This window comes from Tupaia chinensis, unplaced genomic scaffold (assembly GCF_000334495.1).
Source record: "Tupaia chinensis unplaced genomic scaffold, TupChi_1.0 Scaffold145870_1, whole genome shotgun sequence".
Lineage (NCBI taxonomy): Eukaryota > Metazoa > Chordata > Mammalia > Scandentia > Tupaiidae > Tupaia > Tupaia belangeri.
The window spans coordinates 3,792,696-3,814,683 of NW_006205727.1; the positions used below are offsets into that span (position 1 = coordinate 3,792,696).

Consider the following 21,988-nt stretch of genomic DNA (forward strand, 5'->3'; position numbering starts at 1 on the left):
AAAAAAAACAGAAAAAAAAAAAACAGAAAAAAAAAAAACCTCAAAAACAAAACAAAACAAAAACATTGAAGTATAATTTGACACACCTTAAGATTAACTACTTCATTAGGCAACCCTAGTATTTAAGTATTAATGGTATCTATGTTAGCATATTTGTAAATACTTTAGTAAATGATTTTTTTACCTTCCAATTCCAGGTATTATATCAGGAAACCATGACAGTTCTAGTTCCTGTCTCTTCTGCCTTATCAACGCATTGATTTCATTGACTTCTAAAAATTCTGTACTGAAAAATAATTTTAGACTTTTATCACAATTCTAAAAACTTAAGTTCAGAGTAACAACTGGTTATATCAAAACTATCACCAGTTTTCATACCTACTATTATGAATCACAGGTATAAGAATTGTTTTCTAAGTAGTACTTTCAAGATAAACTCAAGTCCTAAAATAAGTAGAATTTTTATATTATAAATCAAAATTACGCTTTAGTTTCTATTTTAAATGACGATAAAAAGTCAGTAAGACTAATGTCCTCATAATGAAGAAAGAAATTCTAGGTGCAAAATCGTTTCCCTCTTGGAGAGAAAAGAGTAAATTAAAGGAGGTTTTGGTTACTACAAGCAAAAATGGGTACAGTTCATCTCTTCAAAAGGTTATGTAGATTTAATTGTTTTCTGTGGTACCTTGCCAAGTGCTAAAATTAAATCGTACAATCTTATTCTGTCATATTGGTTCAACTAAATCTGTGATTTTTAAACCCCAATTTAATCTTCAAATTCCATAAATACTTAGCATCCACATGCCAGTTACTAAAGATTCAAAAATAACTGTATCTACTTTAGAAGATTTTTGGTTTATTATGTACTACTCTCACAATTTAACAAGTAGCCTACCTCTCTAACAAAAAGCTTAAAGAACAATAAGCTTTAAGAAGAAAAAGTTAAGAACTTATTATTTATGAAAATAAAACCTAATGGCATAGGTAGTTATTGCATAGCAGACAATATCACAAAACAACTTTCCTCTTTGCTAGAGCTAGTTTATTTTCCTAAAGATACAAAAACAAAAAAGAAGTTCTGTTTTTCATAAATTTTACTGAGCCCAAAGTTTAAATTTCTTCTATAAGTTAATTGCAATAATGAAAATAAGTTTTAAAAGCATAAATTAAACAAAGAAAATACTCACCAGTAAGTCCTATAGGTGAAAGAAGGTTCTCCAGTATTACTACTAGAAGAAAACATATTGCAGAAAGAACTTCTAAAGCACTGACTTATACACTGATTTGATCTTTGAGGCTAGAAAAATAAAAAGCAGTTAGAGAAACAATTAATAGAAATACTTCTGTGATGGTTTATATTAAAATATTTTTTGTATACCTGAGGCACTAGAGTTATGTACTGAATAACCAAAGTGCTATGGTCTAGAACAAAGGTTTTTCTTTATTTCAACAAACCTTATTTATCTTTATAGCTACATTTTTCTTTCCTCTTGGTTCATTTCTGTATGAAGAGTTTCCTACACAAAGACACAAAAAGAGTTGGTTACATTGCCTTCATTTTTACTTAAAAAAGGCTGTAAACCAGTATGGATACTAGCACACTGATAAAAGGAAATTAAAATGTTAAAATGAAATGCATTTCAAATAACAGTATTTACCATTTACGCAATTTCCCCAAATGCTAATTTTACCTTATCCTGTTAAATCTCAGATACGAGGAACATATTAAAGGCCACAACAGAAAACTTGAAGTATGTAAAACTATTATGCTCCAAGCATGAATATTAAATTTTGAGTCAACATTTTCTGCCACCTATGCAAACTTATAAGTATACAAACAGAAGCAGTAGAGTTATTTATTGATAATATCAATAATGTACTTAATAGTTCCTTTCTAGCTTTTCCTATAAAATAGGTACTATCAATTCATCTCAAGTAGGAGCTACCAAGGAAACTGGGGTAATTAGAAAAGAGGTGTTGTTTGGAATACTTTCTAGTACATCAATGTTGCTGGCAACTGCTGCTCATGTCCTGTCTTCTTTTTGTTGTTTGTTTAACTGTCCTACCCGAAGATGGGTTCCCATGAGTATCTTCAAAGATGAGAGATACTTTCTGTTAACCACAAAACTTATGTTAACATCTTTATAGATTACTTCTTAATTTGGCTACCATCAAGCCTCTGTTATTAGTCATTTCTACCTATCAACACATTTATGGTCTACAATAAACTGCTACTTGCACTGTCCCTGCTCTCTCAGCACTCTGGAAAAAAGCCTACAGTACAAATGACAACTGTCATTTAGTCTTCAGCCTTGCCTCACAAAGAGCCTACTGACTGTCAAAATAAATCACACAGATTAACTAGGAGGTCTGTTTCCTACTATTGCAAAATCATATGTATTTCCATTTTCTTCTGTCAGTCCAGTTGGTAACAGCCTACTTTCTACTTAATAGCATACTAATTTCCTTTTAAGTTACTATCCAACAGCTGTCTGGGCTAGTTCTATTATCATCCTTTACCCGTATCCCACCCAGAACTGCTGTAATAAATGCAATTTAGATGCTGGGGACACAGGAGCTGGCAAAGTTCCAGAAACTATCTTACACTCTGATGTGTATTTCAAAGATGATACACTGATTGTTAAAAATGCCTAAGCAGTAGGAATAACAATGTGTGGTAACCACTCAGCTGCATTCTTAGACATAACCACCATTTTCCTTCAGCTAGATACAGAGTTGCTATGCTGTAGCTACACGGTGTCTTTTATTCCCTAAAGATGCAGAGTTGTTTTGTCTCAGGTTTCATTCACTCAATACTTAATGAGTATATACTGTTTACAAAGCATTCTTTCACTTGGAAGCCTATCTCAAGAAGCCTTCATTAGATGAAATGCTCTCTATGGGAGAACTGTTAGTTTTCCAGACAATGCTAAGTGTGAAAATTAGTCCAAAAGCTCTTTCACAGATTTCTGGGTAATTCTCAGGTAATTACCCAGCAGCTCCAAAAATAATCTCTGAACTATTAAATATTGGTGAATTTTTCTATATTGTGGTTTCCTAGAGGCCATTTCACAGTTTTCACTCTACTCATCTGCCTTTGACAGCAGCGTTACACCTTTTCATTTAATTTTTTTTTTTAAATCAATGTAATGCACATACATACTTACGAAGCCAAACAACTTCCAGGCTTACAAAGAAAAATGGCAAAAGTACCCACTCTTGATTTCTGCTTCCCCAAAGCACTCATCAAATCCTTTGGTTATTTCTTCTAATATTTACCACTTTGTTTCTAAGCAACATCCTTATACTACTGCATCAGCTATATAAACATTAATCACAGTTGAGCCACATACTGAATTATTACTTTTCTTGTAAAATTTACTTCTACAGGGTTAATAATTCTTTCCTCCTTTTTTTTTTTCCAATTATCATCTAACACTAATTTAGCTAACTCTACAACAGAAGTACAAATCTCCTCTTAACAGATTCAAACACATTAATTCACCCACCAATCTCCTTCCCTACTTTCCTGTACAAACTCTTCCTCTGTCCTGCTCTAATCTAAGCTGGGTACTCAAAACTGGAAAAACAGACAAAAACAGTTGTCCTGGAACTAGCCTTTGTCATCATCTTGATAATCTCCTTATTTTTCCTGGGTTGAACATTCTTTCTGAATCTCACATTGTTCTTTCACTTACTGTATCTCATTCAGTGAAGTATGCACATCCTCCAGCAAAATCAAGAGAGGGTGTATGGGAATTAGGTTTTGAGCTTTTACGTGTTTGAGAATGCCTTATTTCTTATTCTGCCCCAATACTCATTTGATGACTTGGCAGGATATGATATCTTCTAGGTGAGTAAATATTTTCCCCAGAATTTCCAAAGCATTGCTTCACTGGATCCAATTGCTGATGATATTCTCTAACCCCGATCTTTTTCATGTGGATTATTATTGTTATTATTCATCTCTGAAGCTCACAGGATCTTACTGTCCTCAGATTTCTAAAATTTTGTGAAGTACCTGCTATAGTTCTTTTCTCACTTATTAGGTATTAAATTACTTTATATTTAGACACCTATTCCCTACTATTCTGGAAAATTTACCTTTGTACTACTTTCTTGGGAAACTTAATGTCTTTTGTTTATTTCTTTTCTTTTCCTGGAATTTTATTCTATATTGAATCTCTCTCCCTCCTTTTTTAGATTTTTTTGCCATAAGGCACGTGCACTTGCCAGAGACAGAGTGAGATGAGAAATCTATGGGTGAATGGTCACGCAGAGATTACTTCTCCTCCATTCTCCTCTCAGGATTTTTGAGCAGGTGTGCACACAAATCCAGTGTGCGTATCAGGTCATCGTGTCCAAGGCTCAGACCACAGAGTCAGCCGTGTGTGATCTAGCACTTTAACTACCATGCCACCTATCTCCTGTATCTCTTACATGATTCTCTCTGACTTTCAATTCCACTTTTCTGAGACTTATCAGCTTATCTTCTACTCCTGCTGAGTTTCTAAATTTCTGCTGTAATTTTCTTTTTCTTTTTTTTTTTTTTTAAATTTTTGCCGTAGAGATCATGTGCTCATTGGAGACAGAGAGAGAGAAAAAAGGAAAGTAAGAAAATACTCCCCAGAGGGATGGCCACATCACAATCCCTTCTCCATTCCCCTCTTGAGATTTTGGAAATGCATGCCTATGAAACTCCAGTGTGTTTTTCAAGCCACCAGGTCTGGGACTAGAACCGCCCAGCTGGCCATGTGGGATTTAGCCACCTTAACGACCACATCAGCTTGCCCAATATTTTTAATTTCTGAAAGTTTTCTTTTTAACAATAGTTTCTGTTATGTCACTGATAAAATATTCCTTCTTTTATCTCTAAGGATATCTGTTTTTTAACATTTTCTATTTTTTGTCATTGGGTCTGTTCCATGAGGTTTATTTTATCTGTTTTAATCTCTATTAATGCTGATTTTTCTCAAATATCTTTGATTGTTTATGGGATACTAATATACTAATTGAAAATGGTGTGGAAGGTGGGCCAGCAAGTGGCATAGTGGTTAAGAGTGCTGGACTCCCACATGGTCAACTGTGGTTCGAGTTCTGGACCTGGAGGCTTGCTTTCTCACTTTCCCTGTCTCTCTCTGGAAATATTAAAACAATAATAAGAGTTAAAAAAATAATTCTTTTTTAAAAAATAAAATGGTGTAGAAGGGTGGTCAGAATCTTTGGTTAATGAGTTTCACTGTAAAGTGATCAGAGAGCTGGTTGTTTTCTTTGGAAATGCCCAAATATCATTGTCTCTAAGTCTTTTCTTTTGGGCAAATAAAATTTCAGAGGATGTCTCCTATCTTCTATTTTGATGAATATAAGGCCACTTCAAATAGTTTTGGGAAATGGAAACAGGTGCCTGCTCCATAGCCTATTAGTTAAAGTCAGATCCCACATGGCCATAGAGGTTCAAACATCCAGCCCTGGGGGCTTGAAAAACATGCTGTGCACATGTGCTCAAAATTCCAACAGAATAAAGAAATGGAAAAGAGACTGTGGCATGACCACACCCCATTAGGAGGGTACTTTTTCCCTCTCCCCCTCTCCTTCTGTCTCTCCTTGGTGAACATATGAACCCTCTGACAATTAAAAAAATTTTAGGAAAAAAACATAATGGAATTAAAGTATGAATTTATTTCAATGCAAAAAGAAATCGAAATCCATGTATAATTTTTTCATAATAAGCATTTTTCATAAACTTTTTGAAGACCCCTTGTATAATAAGCAAGACTGCCAATGCTGTGGGAGACGATCATTTAATATGGTTCAGTCATTCATTCTAGACAGTAAATCACTCTAATCTTTGACTGGAGGATCCCTTCCTCTACTCTGTTCAGCCAGGAACCTGCAGGATAAACCACTCTTCTAAAAATTTTTAACACCAAAAACAGTGTTTTCATCACCATTTTACCTCTGCTTACAGAGACAATAAAGGACTCCAAGCCTGAGAGTCTCTAAGGTTCTACGGTACATGAACTGACTTGATTCTTTTTTAAGAATTATATTTTTGGGGCCAGCAGTTAGCGTAATGGCTATGTCACTGGACTCCCATGTAGTTGACCAAGGTTCGCGTCCCAGACTGGGCGGCTTAAACCCACGCCGGGCACGTGTGCGTGTGTGCTCAAGATCCCAAGAGGAGAATGGAGGAGAAGGGATTGCAGCGTGGCCATCCCCCCGGTGGGTGATTTCTCACTATCTTTCTCTCTCTCTCTGTCTTTCTGGCGAGCGTACGCACCCTATAGTAAAAACCTCTCCAAAAAAAAAAAAAAAATTATATTTTTAACTTAATTAATTTTAATTTGATCAAAGAGGGAGGGAGGAAGGGAGAGAGAGAGAGACAAAGTGAGAAAGCAAGCCTGCCAGGCCCAGGATGCAAACTGTGGTAGGCCTTGTGGGAGTCCAGCACCCTTAGCCACCATACCACTTTCCAGTCCCCTGACTTTATTATTAATTCCACTTTCCTTGTGAAAGGTTTATGCTTACTGCTTAGACAGTTTACCATCCTCCTTGTAAAATCACTTTCAAGCTTCTATTAATATTTTGTGGATATTCCTTATAAGCTTTCCTTTCTCATGTCTTTATGGCTTAAAAGATGTCTTCTTTTTTCACTACTGGTCACTTTAGTAGGGTTTTGGAAAGAACTAGAGAATTCGACAGGTGTTCAATCCACTATGCTTACTTGGAAACTTGTCAGATTTAATTTAACATATCCCAAAACACATTTCATGAAACACTAATTCAAAAGATACTTTATGAAACATCCTCTTGTATAATATAAACCAGTATAATGAAGGTTCAGAATTTAGAGCCCAGTATTTGGCAGGCACTCAATTAAAACTGGATTAATTGAATTGTTTCTACAGTTAATAACATAATTAAATCAATCTTATATGTACCTTAAAAAGGACTACAGGGGCCAGCTGGTGGCATAGTGGTTAAGGCACTGGACTCCTACATGGTCTTATAATGACAATAATAATGGCCCAATATCTCACATTTTAAAAGTAAAACAGGGCTGGGGTTAGCAGGTGATATAATAGTTGGGTTGCTGGACACCCATGAGGCCAACTGTGGTTCAAGTCCCAAGTACCTGGAGTGATTGAAACTCACGCTAGGCAGTGTGTGTGTGTGCCCAAAATCCCGAGAGGAGAATGGGGGGAAACGGACTACAGTGTCATCTCCCCTTGTAAGTGATTTCTTACTTTGTGTCTCTGTCTCTCTCTGTATTTCTGACATGTATAAGCACCCAATAGCAAAAATCTCTCAAATAAATAAGTAAATAAATAATGGATCTTTGCTATATTGAAGCACCAAGGATTTAAGATTTGCCTATGTTTCACTCTCTAATATAAGCCCAGGCAGGAAATAATATACTTAAAGAAAATTAAAACAGTCTTAAAACTAAGATTAACATAGTGAGGGGGAGCCAATCTACCTGGAAAAAATCTGTAACATCATTTAATCTTCCTTAGCAGTAAATTTTACTTCAGATAATAGTTAGCAGGCAAAAGCTATCCATGAAAGAGCACAATGACAAAAGACTGTTTTTGTATTTAAAGTTGTTTTAAAAAAGAAAAATGCTTTATTAACCACTAAAATCCAGAGATCAAAACAACTTGTAACATAATTTCACTATAATGGTAAATTATCAAAGAGAGAATATTTGTTAATCTATAAATCTAACCTGAGATCAAGCTCATGCAAATTAGGAAAAAAAAATCCTTGATATTCATAATAGATGAAAAAAAAACGAAGTTATCATTTACTTTAAAAACAACAAATGCAGGGACCAGCAGGTGGCGTGGTGGTTAAAGGCGCTGGACTCCCACATGGCCGCCCACGGTTCGAGTCCTGGACCTGGTGGCTTGTTTTCTCCCTTTCCCTCTCTCTCTCCGTCTCTCTCTAGTCAAACTGGAAAATAATAAAGTTAAATAAAAAATAAATAATTCTAAAAAAAAAAAGAAAACAAAACGATGAATGCAGGGACCAACAGTTAGCATAATGGCTATGTTGCTGAACTCCCACGTAACCGATGGTGGTTCAAGTCCCAGACCCAGTGGCTTAAACTCACGCCAGGCGTTTGTGTGTGTGTGCCCAAGATCCCAAGAGGAGAATGGAGGAGAAGGGATTGCGGCATGGCCATCCCCCATGGGGGGTGATTTCTCACTTTCTATCTCTCTCTCTTCCTGGTTAGTACATGCGCCCTATAGCAAAAACCTCAAAAAAAAAAAAAAAAACTGCACACAAAAACAAGGAATGAAGAAACAGCAAGTGGTATAGTGGTAAAGGCACTGAATTCATACATGGCCAAATGCAGTCTGAGTCCCAGACCTGGCTACTTGAAAATCACACCTGGCACATATGTGTACATGGCCAGGATTCCAAGAGGAGAATAGAGGAGAGGTGTGAACACCCCCTCTGGGGGAAAGGATTTCTAGCCTTCCCCTTCATAGTCTCTTATCTATCTCTAGTAAGCACACATGCCCTATGGCAAAAATCTTAAAAAAAAAAAAAAAATACACACACACAAACAAAAAACATTAATTCTTTCAAATCTCACTAATTAGTTCTATCACTAATTAGTCTATCTGAAACTCACTATACCCTAGCTAGGAAAATAAATGCCCACTCCCCTTTGTTTATAAACAGCATATACAAAAGATGTTCTTTGGAACAAAATAAACATCCTGAACCCCTATGAATGGGACCATTTTTTTCAAGCCCTGCTGTAAAACCTTCCAGCATCAGAGAATCATACACCAGAGAGGGAGAAAAGATAGGAATATTTAACTGCTCAGGTAGATAAATATGTTAGAGGTACTTCATTTCTAAGCAAAATTTCAAAACAGAAGTGTGGCTACAGGGCAAACTATGACTGCCTCCAGAACTGTGAATGAGTTTCTTGCTGTCATAGACTTCTTTTGCTACTGTTTACAGTTATTAGACCAAAACTACTTTGTCATCTCCCTTAAGGACTTCTGTACTAATGAGAGGAATAAGACCATAATGTATGTTGCTAAACACTAAGTAATTGGGAAAGAACTTTTTCTCCTAACATACATGCATACACACACACACACGAACACTTCCATCCTCCCACACTAAGCAATAAGAAAACAAGGATGGATGAGCAGATGGCCTAATGGTTATGTTGCTGGACTCTCATGTAGCCATCTGTGGTTCAAGTCCTGGACTTGGCAGCTTAAAACTCAAGCCAGGCACATATGCGGTGTGCCCAAGATCCTGAGAAGAATGGAGAAAGGACTGAGGCAAGGCCATCCCAAGGGGTGATTCTTCAATTTCTGTCTTTCTCTCTGGCAAGCACACTCACCTTATAGAAAAATCTCTCCTCAAAAAAAAAAAAAACAAAAACAAACAAACAAAAAAAAAACAAAAAGAGGGGGAGAGAACAGCATAAATGATCCCATAAAAGCAAAGGTTATGTACGACTTCACATAATGTACACCACTGTGAGGAGCTCTGTGTACAACTGTTTTTCTAAGCCAAAATGTTATTAATGAGAACACTGGCACAACCATTAAATAAAAGACTGACCAAAAAAGGTAGAATACACAAGGAAAAGTCACTTACTATGTATCATCTTCAAGTCAAAAAACTTTAAACTTAAGAGATCTTCTCTTATAATGGCTTTCTTCCTGCAAACATAAAGAGGTAAAAGAGTTAAAAGAAAATTATCATTTTGCTCATTTATGTTCACATCATTGCTGACAGAGATTTTCCCCATTGGAAGGAATCATTAAGAGTAAGACTTGAGGGTCAGCAGGTGGCATGGTGGTTAAGGGCTGGATTCCTACATGGGTTCTACTGCGGTTCAAATCCTTGATCTGGCAGCTTGCTTTCTCACTTTCTCTCTCTCGTGAATTAAAATAAATAAATAAAGTTAAAAAAAAAATAAGACTTGGAAAAAAAAACAAATTAACATTTTGCACCTGTTATTTCCTTACACCATGTCAAATGCCTATCAAAAAAATACTAAGCAATGCATTTATAGGCAATATATTAAAACTGTGCAATGGGCCTAACAGCAGCAAGTAAAGAAACAAACCCAAATATATTTTTTAAATGTTTGAAACATTAACACTTGGTGGTATAATAGGTAGCCAATGCCTGCTACAATACAAGAAAAATGTAGAGTAATAAGTAATTTCAGTTAATGGTCTTATAAAGAACATTGTGCTGAGACCAGCAGATGGCATAATGGTTACGTTGCTGGATTCCCACATGGCCGACTGCAGTTTGAGTCCAGGACCTGGAGGCTTGAAATTCATACCAGGTGCATATCATGCCCAAGATCCTGAAATGAGAACGGAAGATATGGGATTGAGGCATGGCCATCTTCCCTGGTTGTGGTGGGTGATTTCTCGCTTTCTGTCTGTCTCTGTTTCTCTGATTTACATGTGAGCACATATGCCTTACAGCAAAAATCTCTCCAAAAAGGGTCAGCAGGTGGCATGGTGGTTGAGGGCACTAGACTCACATGTGGCTGACCACGGTTTGAGTCCCGGACCTGGTGGCTTGCTTTCTCACTTTCTCTATCTTTCTCTCTCTTACTCTGTCCCTCTCTGGTCAAATTAAAATAAATAAATAAATAAAGTTAAAAATCTTTTTAAAAAACTCTCCAAACAAAAAAAGAACATTGTGATATATCATTTATTACTACTTTTTGTCCAAAAATAACCAGTGCTACTCAAAGTTGGTCTGAGCACCATGCTTATCCATTAATTATTTCTGATTTGCAGTAAGTACAAAAATGAGAGTAAGTATTCCACAGTCTTAATAAAAATTTTATACTTCTATAATTTTACCTTATAAATATTTTAGTCTAAAACAGATTAAGAAAACAACAACAACACAAATTAACACTTAAAAAGCTCAAATTATAATCTCAGATTTTAGCTGGTCCTTCCTTTGATCATCAAGTGTGTAATTTTGAAGTAATAAATACATTTAAACTCCACTCCTTTTGTACTAGGTTAACTTCTGGTTCTATTCATTTGTACTGTACCGTTAATTACCAACCTTATATAGCTTTTAAAATTTTCATGACAGGACAGCTGTTTCTTAAAAGAACTTTCATTTTTTTTATCTTTTGTTTCTCTCAACTCTCCTTTTACTTGAATCTAAAAAAAAGCAAAATCACCTATTTAGAGTGATAATCCAACAACAAAAACGATAACCTTTAGTTAGTCTCTCAAATGATTTAAACGTGTTTAAAGCAACACAACTGGTCTAAATAAAAAGTATAGTACAAATATATAAGCTTATTCCTTCAAGCATGCTAAACCAAAGTGTGCTAAGCGCTAGGGGAATAAAATAGTGACAGACATATAAATACATTAACTGTTCCTAACAGACATATGAACACAGATGTGTATATAAGTGTACAACTATAAAATTATCTTTATCTGAGGATGTCAGAGAAGACATTAATAAACAGATGACTTACAAGTTACTCTTAGAGAGTAAGTGATAATTTGTCTAAGAACAATATATTTTAGGTGATAGTAAGAAAAGAGTCATAAGGAACAGTGAGAAGAAACATAGATGGGTAAGAAAAGAGTAGCAGGATATGAAATTAATAAAATGTGTTAGGCTTCAACTACAAAAGTCCTTGAAAAAAATAATCTATAGGCAGGAGAAAATAAATTCAGTTTTTAAAGCAAGTGAATGACATTATCAAACTTCTTTTTTAGGGACTTACTCTGGCAGTAATAGGCATAATAAATCCATTAAGGGGAAACTATAAAAACCAAGAAACCAACTATAATGGTGTGGCAGTATCATGCTCCATAATGGTGGGCCTATATAGGAAGGACTAAGGTCTCTCTGTATACCCCATGTTTACACATTTGTGCCCTTGATCCTGGCTAACGCTAGAAGATGAACTGGCTGAAGCCCTTGTTAGGGGATTGCCCCCCAATGGAAGAAATAAACAAAAGTACTTCAAAAATGAGCAGAGGATGGGCCACCCCCTGTAGCACAGTAATTAAGTGATAGATATCGGGAGTCACATCCCACATGGCCAATTGTAGTTTAAATCCCAGAACAGACAGACTGAAAAGTATGCTGGGGATGTGTGTGTGTGTCCAAAATCCTCATGGTAAGGAGAAATGGAGGAAAAGGACTGTAGTGTGATTATCTCCGGGGGGGGGTGCTTTTTCTCTATGTCTCAGTTAATCACATTTGTCTTGTGGCAATAATAACAAAAACAAAAACAAGCAAAAACCCAAAAGAAAGTTCTGAATAATAATTTTTTAAATTATTTAATTTTATTTATTCATTTATTTATTTTAATGTGACCAGAGAGAGACACACAGAGAGAGAGCCTATCTTGACAAATAATCTGAAAAAACAGGGACTATGTCTTCCAGGAAAGCCACTTTAATATTTACTGTTCTACAGTTATGTATTTTTTCTCCAGGATACACACTATTTGTATAGTTGGCACAGAGTTATACAATTACAACAAGCAAGTAACTTTTTACATATATCATGTTATGTAGTCTTGTTTGTATCTTATATCAAGCCTCATCTAATAAAAAATACACTAAAACAAATTATAAACACCTAAACTGAGAACGACTAGTGGTTAAATGCTGCTTCTGTCTTCTATCCTACTTATGTAAATAGCAGCCAAGGTGTCATGAACGAGTCGTGGAAACAGTTTGTCTCCCTCATCAATGGCATCACATATATGTATGTTGATTACTTTCATGTTTAACAATCTATCATTCAAAATTATTAAAGATACCTCAAAAGTTTTGTTTTCATACATTTTACCTAACCACTACTCTCCTCTTCCCTTTACTTCTAATATTCACTCATCAACTCAGAAATGTATTCCTTTTTATTCTTTTTATAAGTCAATATTGATATTAATACAAACCAGAATCATGGATTATAATAAGTAACACTGATAAGGCAACCAGAATTTAAGAACAAAGGCATCATTTCATATGTTTTTGTTTTCGTTTAAACTGACACCATGTCATATTTAATTGTATTGGTTAATCATCTCAAAGTTATTATTATTTTTTTTATTTTTGTTAGTTTGCCATAGGGCGTATGCATTTGCCAGAGAGAGAGAAGGAGAGATGGGACAAGAGAGAACAAGAGAGAGAAAGAAAAATCACCCCCAAGGGGTATGGCCATGCCACAATCTCTTCTCCTCCATTTACCTCTCAGGATTTTTGGCATGCACGCACATGTGCCTAGCATGATTTTTAAGCAACCAGGTCCAGGACTGGAACCATGCAGCCAACCATTGAGGGATCCAATCACCTTAACCTGCTGTCCCACAAAAATTATAGTATTTTTCATGGAAACAGGTTTCATATATTTTGGCCTTATGTTTTGGTGGGGATGGTCTTTGAATCTGGTACTACATTTCAAAAAAAAATTTTAATGAAAAATATATTCAAAGTGCTATACAATTAAATTCTTTTGAATGAAAGGAAGTCTTCACATTTAATATGTCTTTAAAGTGTAAATATTCTTAAACTAAACTTAGGTGAAACTTCCTTTAGAGCATCAGAGATCTAATATATTTTGTGGAATATCACAAAGTAACCACTGTGGATAATACCCTCTGAAGCAAAGGAAAACACAGATCAGAATTTCATTACCCTTGTTTAAAGATCTCAGCTTGTCATGCTGAGGAGGAATAATATCAAATGTTAATCTTATAGTTTAACAATTTTCAAATATACAAAATAAAAAAATTATCAAAACAAAATAGCCTCAATTAACTTTACACAGTTCATGCTATAAAATAAAATCTAAGACTTACCTTAACATAACCTTCCAATGTACTGAATTTAAACACTGCCTGAAAAGGTTTTCGATCAATAGGACAAGAAGCCAGTGTCTGTAAAATGATTTAATAAATAATATCTTTAACAAATGTTGTCTTTAAAACAGACCAAAATTAAACCATACTCAATATACATTTTCCATTGTAACAGGAAATTTAAAATTTTTTTCTTCCTTCAAAGATAAAGGAGATGATATACTCTCACCCTATATCATGCTACTGAGCAATAAATATCTTAAATTTGTTTATTAATTCGTTTACTGAACATAAATTACATACTAAGTCACTGAAGTAAAATGATGAACAAGACATCTCTGTTATTAACATCCCATTAAGACCTGCTGCCTTTTTTTTTTTAACACTTTTTTGTTGTTGTTGTGATTTTCAAGCCGCCGGGTCCAGGACTCGAACCATGGTTAGCCATGTCATAATCCAATATTTTAACCACCACACCACCTGCTGGCCTTTGCATTGGTATAATGAAGGATAAGCTGGGCTGAAATCAGCACCTATGTAATATGAAAGCCAACTTCATGCTAAATATGGGAAACTTTAAATAAGCTATAAAATGATCTGACCAAGACTCTATTATAGAGTTTAATTTATTTTTGGAGAGGTTCTTGCTATAGGGCGCGTGCGCTCACCAGAAAGACAGAGAGAGAAAAGAGACAGAAAGCGAGAAATCATGCCCTCCTCTTCTCCTCTTGGGATCTTGGGCACACACGCACATGCGCCTGGCGTGAGTTTAAGCCACCGGGTCCAGGACTCAAACCACGGTTGACTACATGGGAGTTCAGCGACATAACCATTACACTAACTGCTAGTCCCTAGAGTTTAATATTCTATGACTTAATAGTTTTCCCCAAAACTATCTTGAATGGGTAGTTATGAAAGCAGTAGAAAAACTACTTAAAAGATATGAAGAAAATGAAGTATTCCTTTACTGCTCCCTGCAGTCACCTAGATGACCTCCTCTAGAAGCAGTTCCTTATACATCGTTTTGTAGCTAAACAATGCATAGACATATACATTTAATATAACCTGTGTTGAGTTGAATTTACTTTTTTTCTTTTATAATTATATATCTTAGATTGGTTCCTATTAGTAACTCAGAGCTGCCCCATTCTTCATAGCATGGTATGTCATGATAGATAGTTTATATTTTCAAAGACTCCTCAGAGTTCCTTTTCTTTAAACTGTCTATTCATGCTCTTTGCCTGATGTTTTTATATTAAGTTGCTAGTCTTTTCCAAATTGAATTGTAGGTGTTCTTTCTTTGTTGAGAAAAACTGGTCTTTTAATCACTCTAAGATGCTGTGTCAATTTTATTTTATTTTTTATTTTTTAGGAGAGATTTTTTCGCTATAGGGTGCATGCGCTCGCCAGACAGACAGAGAGAGACATAGAGACAGGAAGTGAGAAATCACCCCCCAGGGGGGATGGTCACGCTGCAATCCCTTCTCCTCCATTCTCCTCTCGGGATCTTGGGCACGCACGCACACGCACCCAGCGTGAGTTTTAAGCCACCGGGTCCGGGACACGAACCGCGGTCGACTACGTGGGAGTCCAGTGACATAGCCATTACGCTAACTGCTGGTTCCAGTGTCAATTTTATTTTGATGTAAATATATTTCCTGTACTTCAAAATTTATGTGCATCAACTATGAGTTTCTCAAATAACACTATTATATATTTGTATAAGAATAGGTTTATATTATTTAAATAATTTAAGATGATACATGCTTTCTACTACAAAAGACTGTGGCCTTTGAAGAAAATACCAAAATATAGTAGTATTAACACCTATGGTTACAAAAGCAAAACAGGATTTTAATAATTTAACAGCAAAAATCTAGAAGACAAAAGATAGAAATGAGGGACCAGCAGTTAGTATAATGGCTATGTCACTAAACTTCCATGTAGCTGACCGTTATTCGAGTCCCAGAACCGGTGGCTTAAACTCACACTAGGGGTATGTGCATGCATGCCCAAGATCCCGAGAGGAGAATGGAGGAGAAGGGATTGTGGCATGGCCATCCCCCTGGGGGGTCATTTCTCACTTTCTGTCTCTCCATCTCTCTCTGTCTTTCTGGTGACCGCACGTGCCCTATAGTAAAAACCTCTCAAAAAAAAAAAAAAAAAAAAAAAAAAAAAAACAAATGATAGATAGTTTATATTTTCAAAGACTCCTCAGAGTTCCTTTTCTTTAAACTGTCTATTCATGCTCTTTGCCTGATGTTTTTATATTAAGTTGCTAGTCTTTTCCAAATTGAATTGTAGGTGTTCTTTCTTTGTTGAGAAAAACTGGTCTTTTAATCACTCTAAGATGCTGTGTCAATTTTATTTTATTTTTTATTTTTTAGGAGAGATTTTTTCGCTATAGGGTGCATGCGCTCGCCAGACAGACAGAGAGAGACATAGAGACAGGAAGTGAGAAATCACCCCCCAGGGGGGATGGTCACGCTGCAATCCCTTCTCCTCCATTCTCCTCTCGGGATCTTGGGCACGCACGCACACGCACCCAGCGTGAGTTTTAAGCCACCGGGTCCGGGACACGAACCGCGGTCGACTACGTGGGAGTCCAGTGACATAGCCATTACGCTAACTGCTGGTTCCAGTGTCAATTTTATTTTGATGTAAATATATTTCCTGTACTTCAAAATTTATGTGCATCAACTATGAGTTTCTCAAATAACACTATTATATATTTGTATAAGAATAGGTTTATATTATTTAAATAATTTAAGATGATACATGCTTTCTACTACAAAAGACTGTGGCCTTTGAAGAAAATACCAAAATATAGTAGTATTAACACCTATGGTTACAAAAGCAAAACAGGATTTTAATAATTTAACAGCAAAAATCTAGAAGACAAAAGATAGAAATGAGGGACCAGCAGTTAGTATAATGGCTATGTCACTAAACTTCCATGTAGCTGACCGTTATTCGAGTCCCAGAACCGGTGGCTTAAACTCACACTGGGGGTATGTGCATGCATGCCCAAGATCCCGAGAGGAGAATGGAGGAGAAGGGATTGTGGCATGGCCATCCCCCTGGGGGGTCATTTCTCACTTTCTGTCTCTCCATCTCTCTCTGTCTTTCTGGTGACCGCACGTGCCCTATAGTAAAAACCTCTCAAAAAAAAAACACCCCAAAAAAAAAAAAAAAAAAAAAAAAAAAAGATAGAAATGAAATCTAGACAAATCATCTTATATAATTCCGTAGTAAAAAATGTGATCTTTGTCTTTCTGGGCTTTTGCATACAACAACATATGCTTATATAAGAAGAGACAGAACAAACTATTTGGGGCCTGATCATGTTACACATTTCCACAAAGCTTATGGGTTACTGTGGGAGCAGTCAAAATATAAACTGAGTTACTTTTACTACTCTATTAAAAAGTTATTTTTCCTTTTTTATTAAGTAAGCCCTCATAGAAAAATGTTTCACCACATCAGAATTAGGAAATGTGATCTTATTATATTAAATCAGTTGACTGGTAGAAGCCAGTTTAGCTTAGTTCTAAGTATTATGGATTTAGGATGCTAGTACTTTCCCTATAGAAAACTTGATCTTAAGAAGCTTCACTACAAGTAGCAACAGCACGGTCTACATCTTTTTAATAATGTATTACAAATAATTCTGGTTCAAAGAACTCAACATCATAACTATCTAAGTGGTTACCACTTATCATATTAACATGTACTGTAAAATTTCTTAAAAGAATATTTAAAAATAAAATATTTCAAGTGCTTATTTTTACCAAAGCTTCAAAATATTTTATTTCCATTTTAAAGATACTGATATAAAAATTAAACACTAATAAATGAAAATTTACATTCAATTTTTTTTTCTTTTAACTATTAAAGCACATGTGTAGGGGCCCTGGATTTACTGTCTACTTTCTTATCTTGTCTTTCAGATAGGCCTGAGAACAGCCTCTGTATGCCTCAGTTGCCCCATTTATGTAAAAGGGAATAACAGAACTTACCTCTAAGGTTTTTTTTTTGAGAGTTTTTTGCTATAGGGCGCGTGTGCTCGCCAGACAGACAGAGACAGAGAGACAGAAAGCGAGAAATCACTCCCCAGGGGGGATGGCCATGCCACAATCCCTTCTCCTCCATTCTCCTCTTGGGATCTTGGACACATATGCACACACACCCGGCGTGAGTTTAAGCCACCAGGTCCGGGACTTGAACCACGGTTGACTATGTGGGAGTCCAGCGACATAGCCATTACACTAACTGCTGGTCCCACCTCTAAGGTTTTTGTAAAGAGAGGTTTTTGCTATAGGGCGTGTGCACTTGCCAGAAGACAGAGCGACAGAAAGTGAGAAACCACCCAGTACAGGGTATGGCCATGCCACAATCCCTTCTCCTCCATCCTCTTCTTGGGATCTTGGGCACACACACGCATTTCCCCCAGTGTGAGTTTAAGCCACTGGGTCCGGAACTCAAACCATGGTCAACTACATAGGAGTTCAGCGATGTACCGTTACACCATCTGCTGGTCCCACCTCTAAGGTTTTTATAAAAGTGAACTGAGCTAATAATTCCTAGAATAATGCATAGCTCATACTATTATATAAGATTTTATAAATTATAAACATCAACTGACTTAACTACACTAACAGAAAAGTTTGGCTAATTAACAAAAAGACAACCTATAATATGATGCATATAGACATGTGAGAAAGATGAGTTCCTAATTTTTTTATTAGAATTTGCTAACTTTGGGAACCAGCAGTTAGCATAATGGCAATGTCGGTGGACTCCCACATAGTCGACCGCAGTTCGAGTCCCGGACCCGGTGGCTTAAAACTCACGCATGTGCATGCATGCCCAAGATCCCAAGAGGAGAATGGAGGAGAAGGGATTGTGGCGTGATCATCCCCCCTGGGGGGGGTGATTTCTCACTTTCTGTCTCTATGTCTCTCTCTGTCTGTATGGCGAGTGCACGTACCCTATAGCGTAAACTTCTCCAAAAAAAAATTTTTTTGCTAACTTCATGACATATATGAAAATTAAGTTATTTTATTATACTAGCTATTTCAATTTGTGACACTTACTAAGATCCAAAGTGTCCAAGAAATTTATGTTGGGTCATCAGAAATATCATGACGCATTTTTGCATAGAAAAACACATCGTTACTTTTCTGATGACCCAATATTATAAGCGTAAAATCTTTTAAAGACTGAAATGATACAATCTCAATTTTTAAAAATTCCTCCTGTTGACATCAGGTAAATAGAACTTTTTCCTCCACATTTTTTATTCTGACATAGTATTAACCTGAGACATTCCATTTTGATCTGTTTCAAACAATGGGGTTCTTTTTAGTAGTAAGACTTTTTTTTTTTTCCTTAAGGATAATTGTCTTGAATTCATCTAAAGTTTCAAATGAAGAAAGAATTCTACTGCTATTACAAAGAAAGAAAGAAAACGGGAGAAAAAGTAGTAGTGGTTGGAATACTACTGTGTTACGTTACAATCTGTATATATCTAATTTCCTAAAACTAGAAAATAGTTCATTTTCTTTGATTCAGACTCAGCTAGCAGAAAAACTGTTTAGAACTTTGTTTTCTTCCCCAGTTAAGGAAAGCACAGGTCAGAAAACAAGTCATCTATGGTAGATATAATACTTTGATATGACTAAGAAACAACACTATCCATTTGATCTTAGAAGGAACAGTTTAGGCAAAGCATTTCAATGGGAAAATGGGAAAGCAATTCGGCTATCCTGCACTAAATTTTCACAATAAATACTGACTAAAGAAGGATTCAATGAAAAAAATCAAAACAGATTTTCGAAAATTAAGGGAACCTTTCATTTTATTTTTTTTGCTATTATCACTATAAGAAAATGTATACAGCTCTTTTAACACACACCAAATTTCATTAATAGGAACTAAAGTATCAAATTACATATAATATGATGATCAAATACCTTTAATAGAAAAATTTAACACACGGGTTTTTAGAAATGGTTTGGATTGGCCCAATTTTTTTTAAGAGCGTGTTTGCTACAGGGTGCATGTGCTTGCCAGAGAGTCAGAGACAGACAGACAGATAAAAAGCAAGAAATCACCCCCTGGGGGGATGGCCATGCCACAATCCCTTCTCCTCCATTCTCCTCTCGGGATTTTGGGCATGCATGTACATGTGCCTGGTGTGAGTTTTAAGTCACCAGGTCTGGACTAGAACCGCAGTCAACCATGTGGGAGTCCAGCGATGTAACAATTATGCCATCTGCTGGTCCCTAAATTGGCTTAATTTTAAGCAATTATCAAGGGTATCAGTCTATATCCAGCAGGTACCTATACAGAAAATCTCAGACATTTTCATTTTAGTTTTCAAAGTAGTGCTTTATCACTAGAATAACTGATTAAATTTCTAAGTTACAGGGTTTTAAAAGTTCCCATTAAAACAATGTAAAAACCTTTAACTAATATGCTTATTCTGCTTTTTAAAGTGATTTCAGTTTTGAATAAAATCATCCCAAATTCTGTTTCCTCATATACAACAAAAAAAAAAACCCCAAATTTATCATTTTGATTCCTTATGATAAAAATACCCTTTAGTTATTCACCTGTTAAAATTAATTACTTTCATTTTAATGTATCTCTCTTAATTAGTTTCATAATCAAAGTAGTCTAATAACACCATTAGACTTTTGATACAGCTATGAAATTAATAGAATTTGCTCACTGATTTACAATGTAATGTGTATTAGAAACAGCATTTTTTTATTGTAAATGCTCTTTATAAGATTAATCAATTAAGGAAGAGATTCTGCTAGAAAAAAATAATCTTCCTAGTAATTTCAGTAAAACATACCCTAGTCTTCTGAAGCGTTGAAAATTCTCAGCTCAAACTCATATTTAAAAGTATAAACAGGAAACCTTCCTTATTTGGGAATTCAGGATTCTTGATTGCTAATATTTCTTGCTTCCTGCAGCTGCTCTATCCTCAATCACATAGGCTGCCTATAGATAGCCCCTCCTAGAGAGAGAGAAGCAAGTGTTAAAGTGCTTTAAAGACTATATCTCTGTACCTATGCTTATAAATAGGTTTGCCTGTTCATGGGAATCTCTAGAACATCTGTATCTCCTACTAACAAATAGAGCATATATATAAAACTGTAGTTCAAAATCAAAGAAAGATGACTTAGGAATGCATTCCATTAGAGGCTGATGTTTATTTTAAAGCCATTAACCTATCTTTTTCCCTTGCTGGTTATCAGACATCTAGCTTGGATGGTAAAGTAAGTGTTCACCTGTAGTGTGTAGCCTATATGTTCCCTATCACACTTAACAAGTTCTTTCAAGACAGTCTTTCATTCCATATTAGTGAAACTGGCTCTTGATTACAGCTTTCAGAAGTGTATTTCTAAACGACAAATGGTTTTCAGTAATAAATTAATCAAGTAAAAATGCATTTCATCTAACTATTCAAAGGGAACCTGTTCATGTTTTCCAAGATATGTTGTAATAGTTGGATAGAACTGAAACTCATCTTAATTTTTTCTGACATTTAATAGTTAAGACTTAGTTTTGAGTACAGAAACAGAAAATTCAATAAACTACCTATATAAATCATTTAACATATTCTGACATTTAGACCTAGGCTATGTAGAAATACATGTCAATTTTTCTAACAGGTAGATGATTAAATTGAGAATCTTTAAATATATGCTTTAGGTAATGAGTGTTCATAATAAAAAATATTCTCTGTTCTATGAAAAGATTTCCAAAGATTAATTCACAGAGCGAAACCAGCAATGGATCTGAAAAAATTAGCCATAAGTTCAAGTTCTACAGGAGTCAGAACTAGCAATTTCTCTAATCTATTTTTTTGTTGTTGTTAGAGCTTGTTTGTTTTGTTGCTATGTGTTCATCAAAGAGACAGAAAGTAAGAAATCATCACCCCCCCCCCCGGAGGGATGGTCACGCCACACTGCAATCCCTTCTCCTCCATTCTCCTCTCAGAATCTTGGACATACATGCACATGCATCCGGCATGAGTTTAAGCCACCGGGTCTGGGACTCGAACCGCTGTCAACTACATATGAATCCAGTGACATAGCCATTATGCCAACTGCTGGT

General features: G+C 35.7%; 1 protein-coding gene across 3 annotated transcripts in view; it reads right to left on the reverse strand.

Moving 5' to 3' along the window:
* The window catches only part of SCAF11 (SR-related CTD associated factor 11), a 73,341-nt gene that overhangs the window by 16,147 nt on the left and 35,206 nt on the right, over positions 1–21,988 (reverse strand). For all 3 annotated transcript variants that reach the window (XM_027768327.1, XM_027768326.1, XM_014584207.2), the window contains exons 4-9: positions 13,856–13,933; positions 11,086–11,186; positions 9,637–9,701; positions 1,456–1,517; positions 1,188–1,297; positions 185–286 (exon numbers count right to left, since the gene is read on the reverse strand). In XM_027768327.1, coding sequence (XP_027624128.1) covers positions 185–286; positions 1,188–1,297; positions 1,456–1,517; positions 9,637–9,701; positions 11,086–11,186; positions 13,856–13,933 — 518 coding nt within the window. The remainder of the gene's footprint in view (positions 1–184; positions 287–1,187; positions 1,298–1,455; positions 1,518–9,636; positions 9,702–11,085; positions 11,187–13,855; positions 13,934–21,988) is intronic.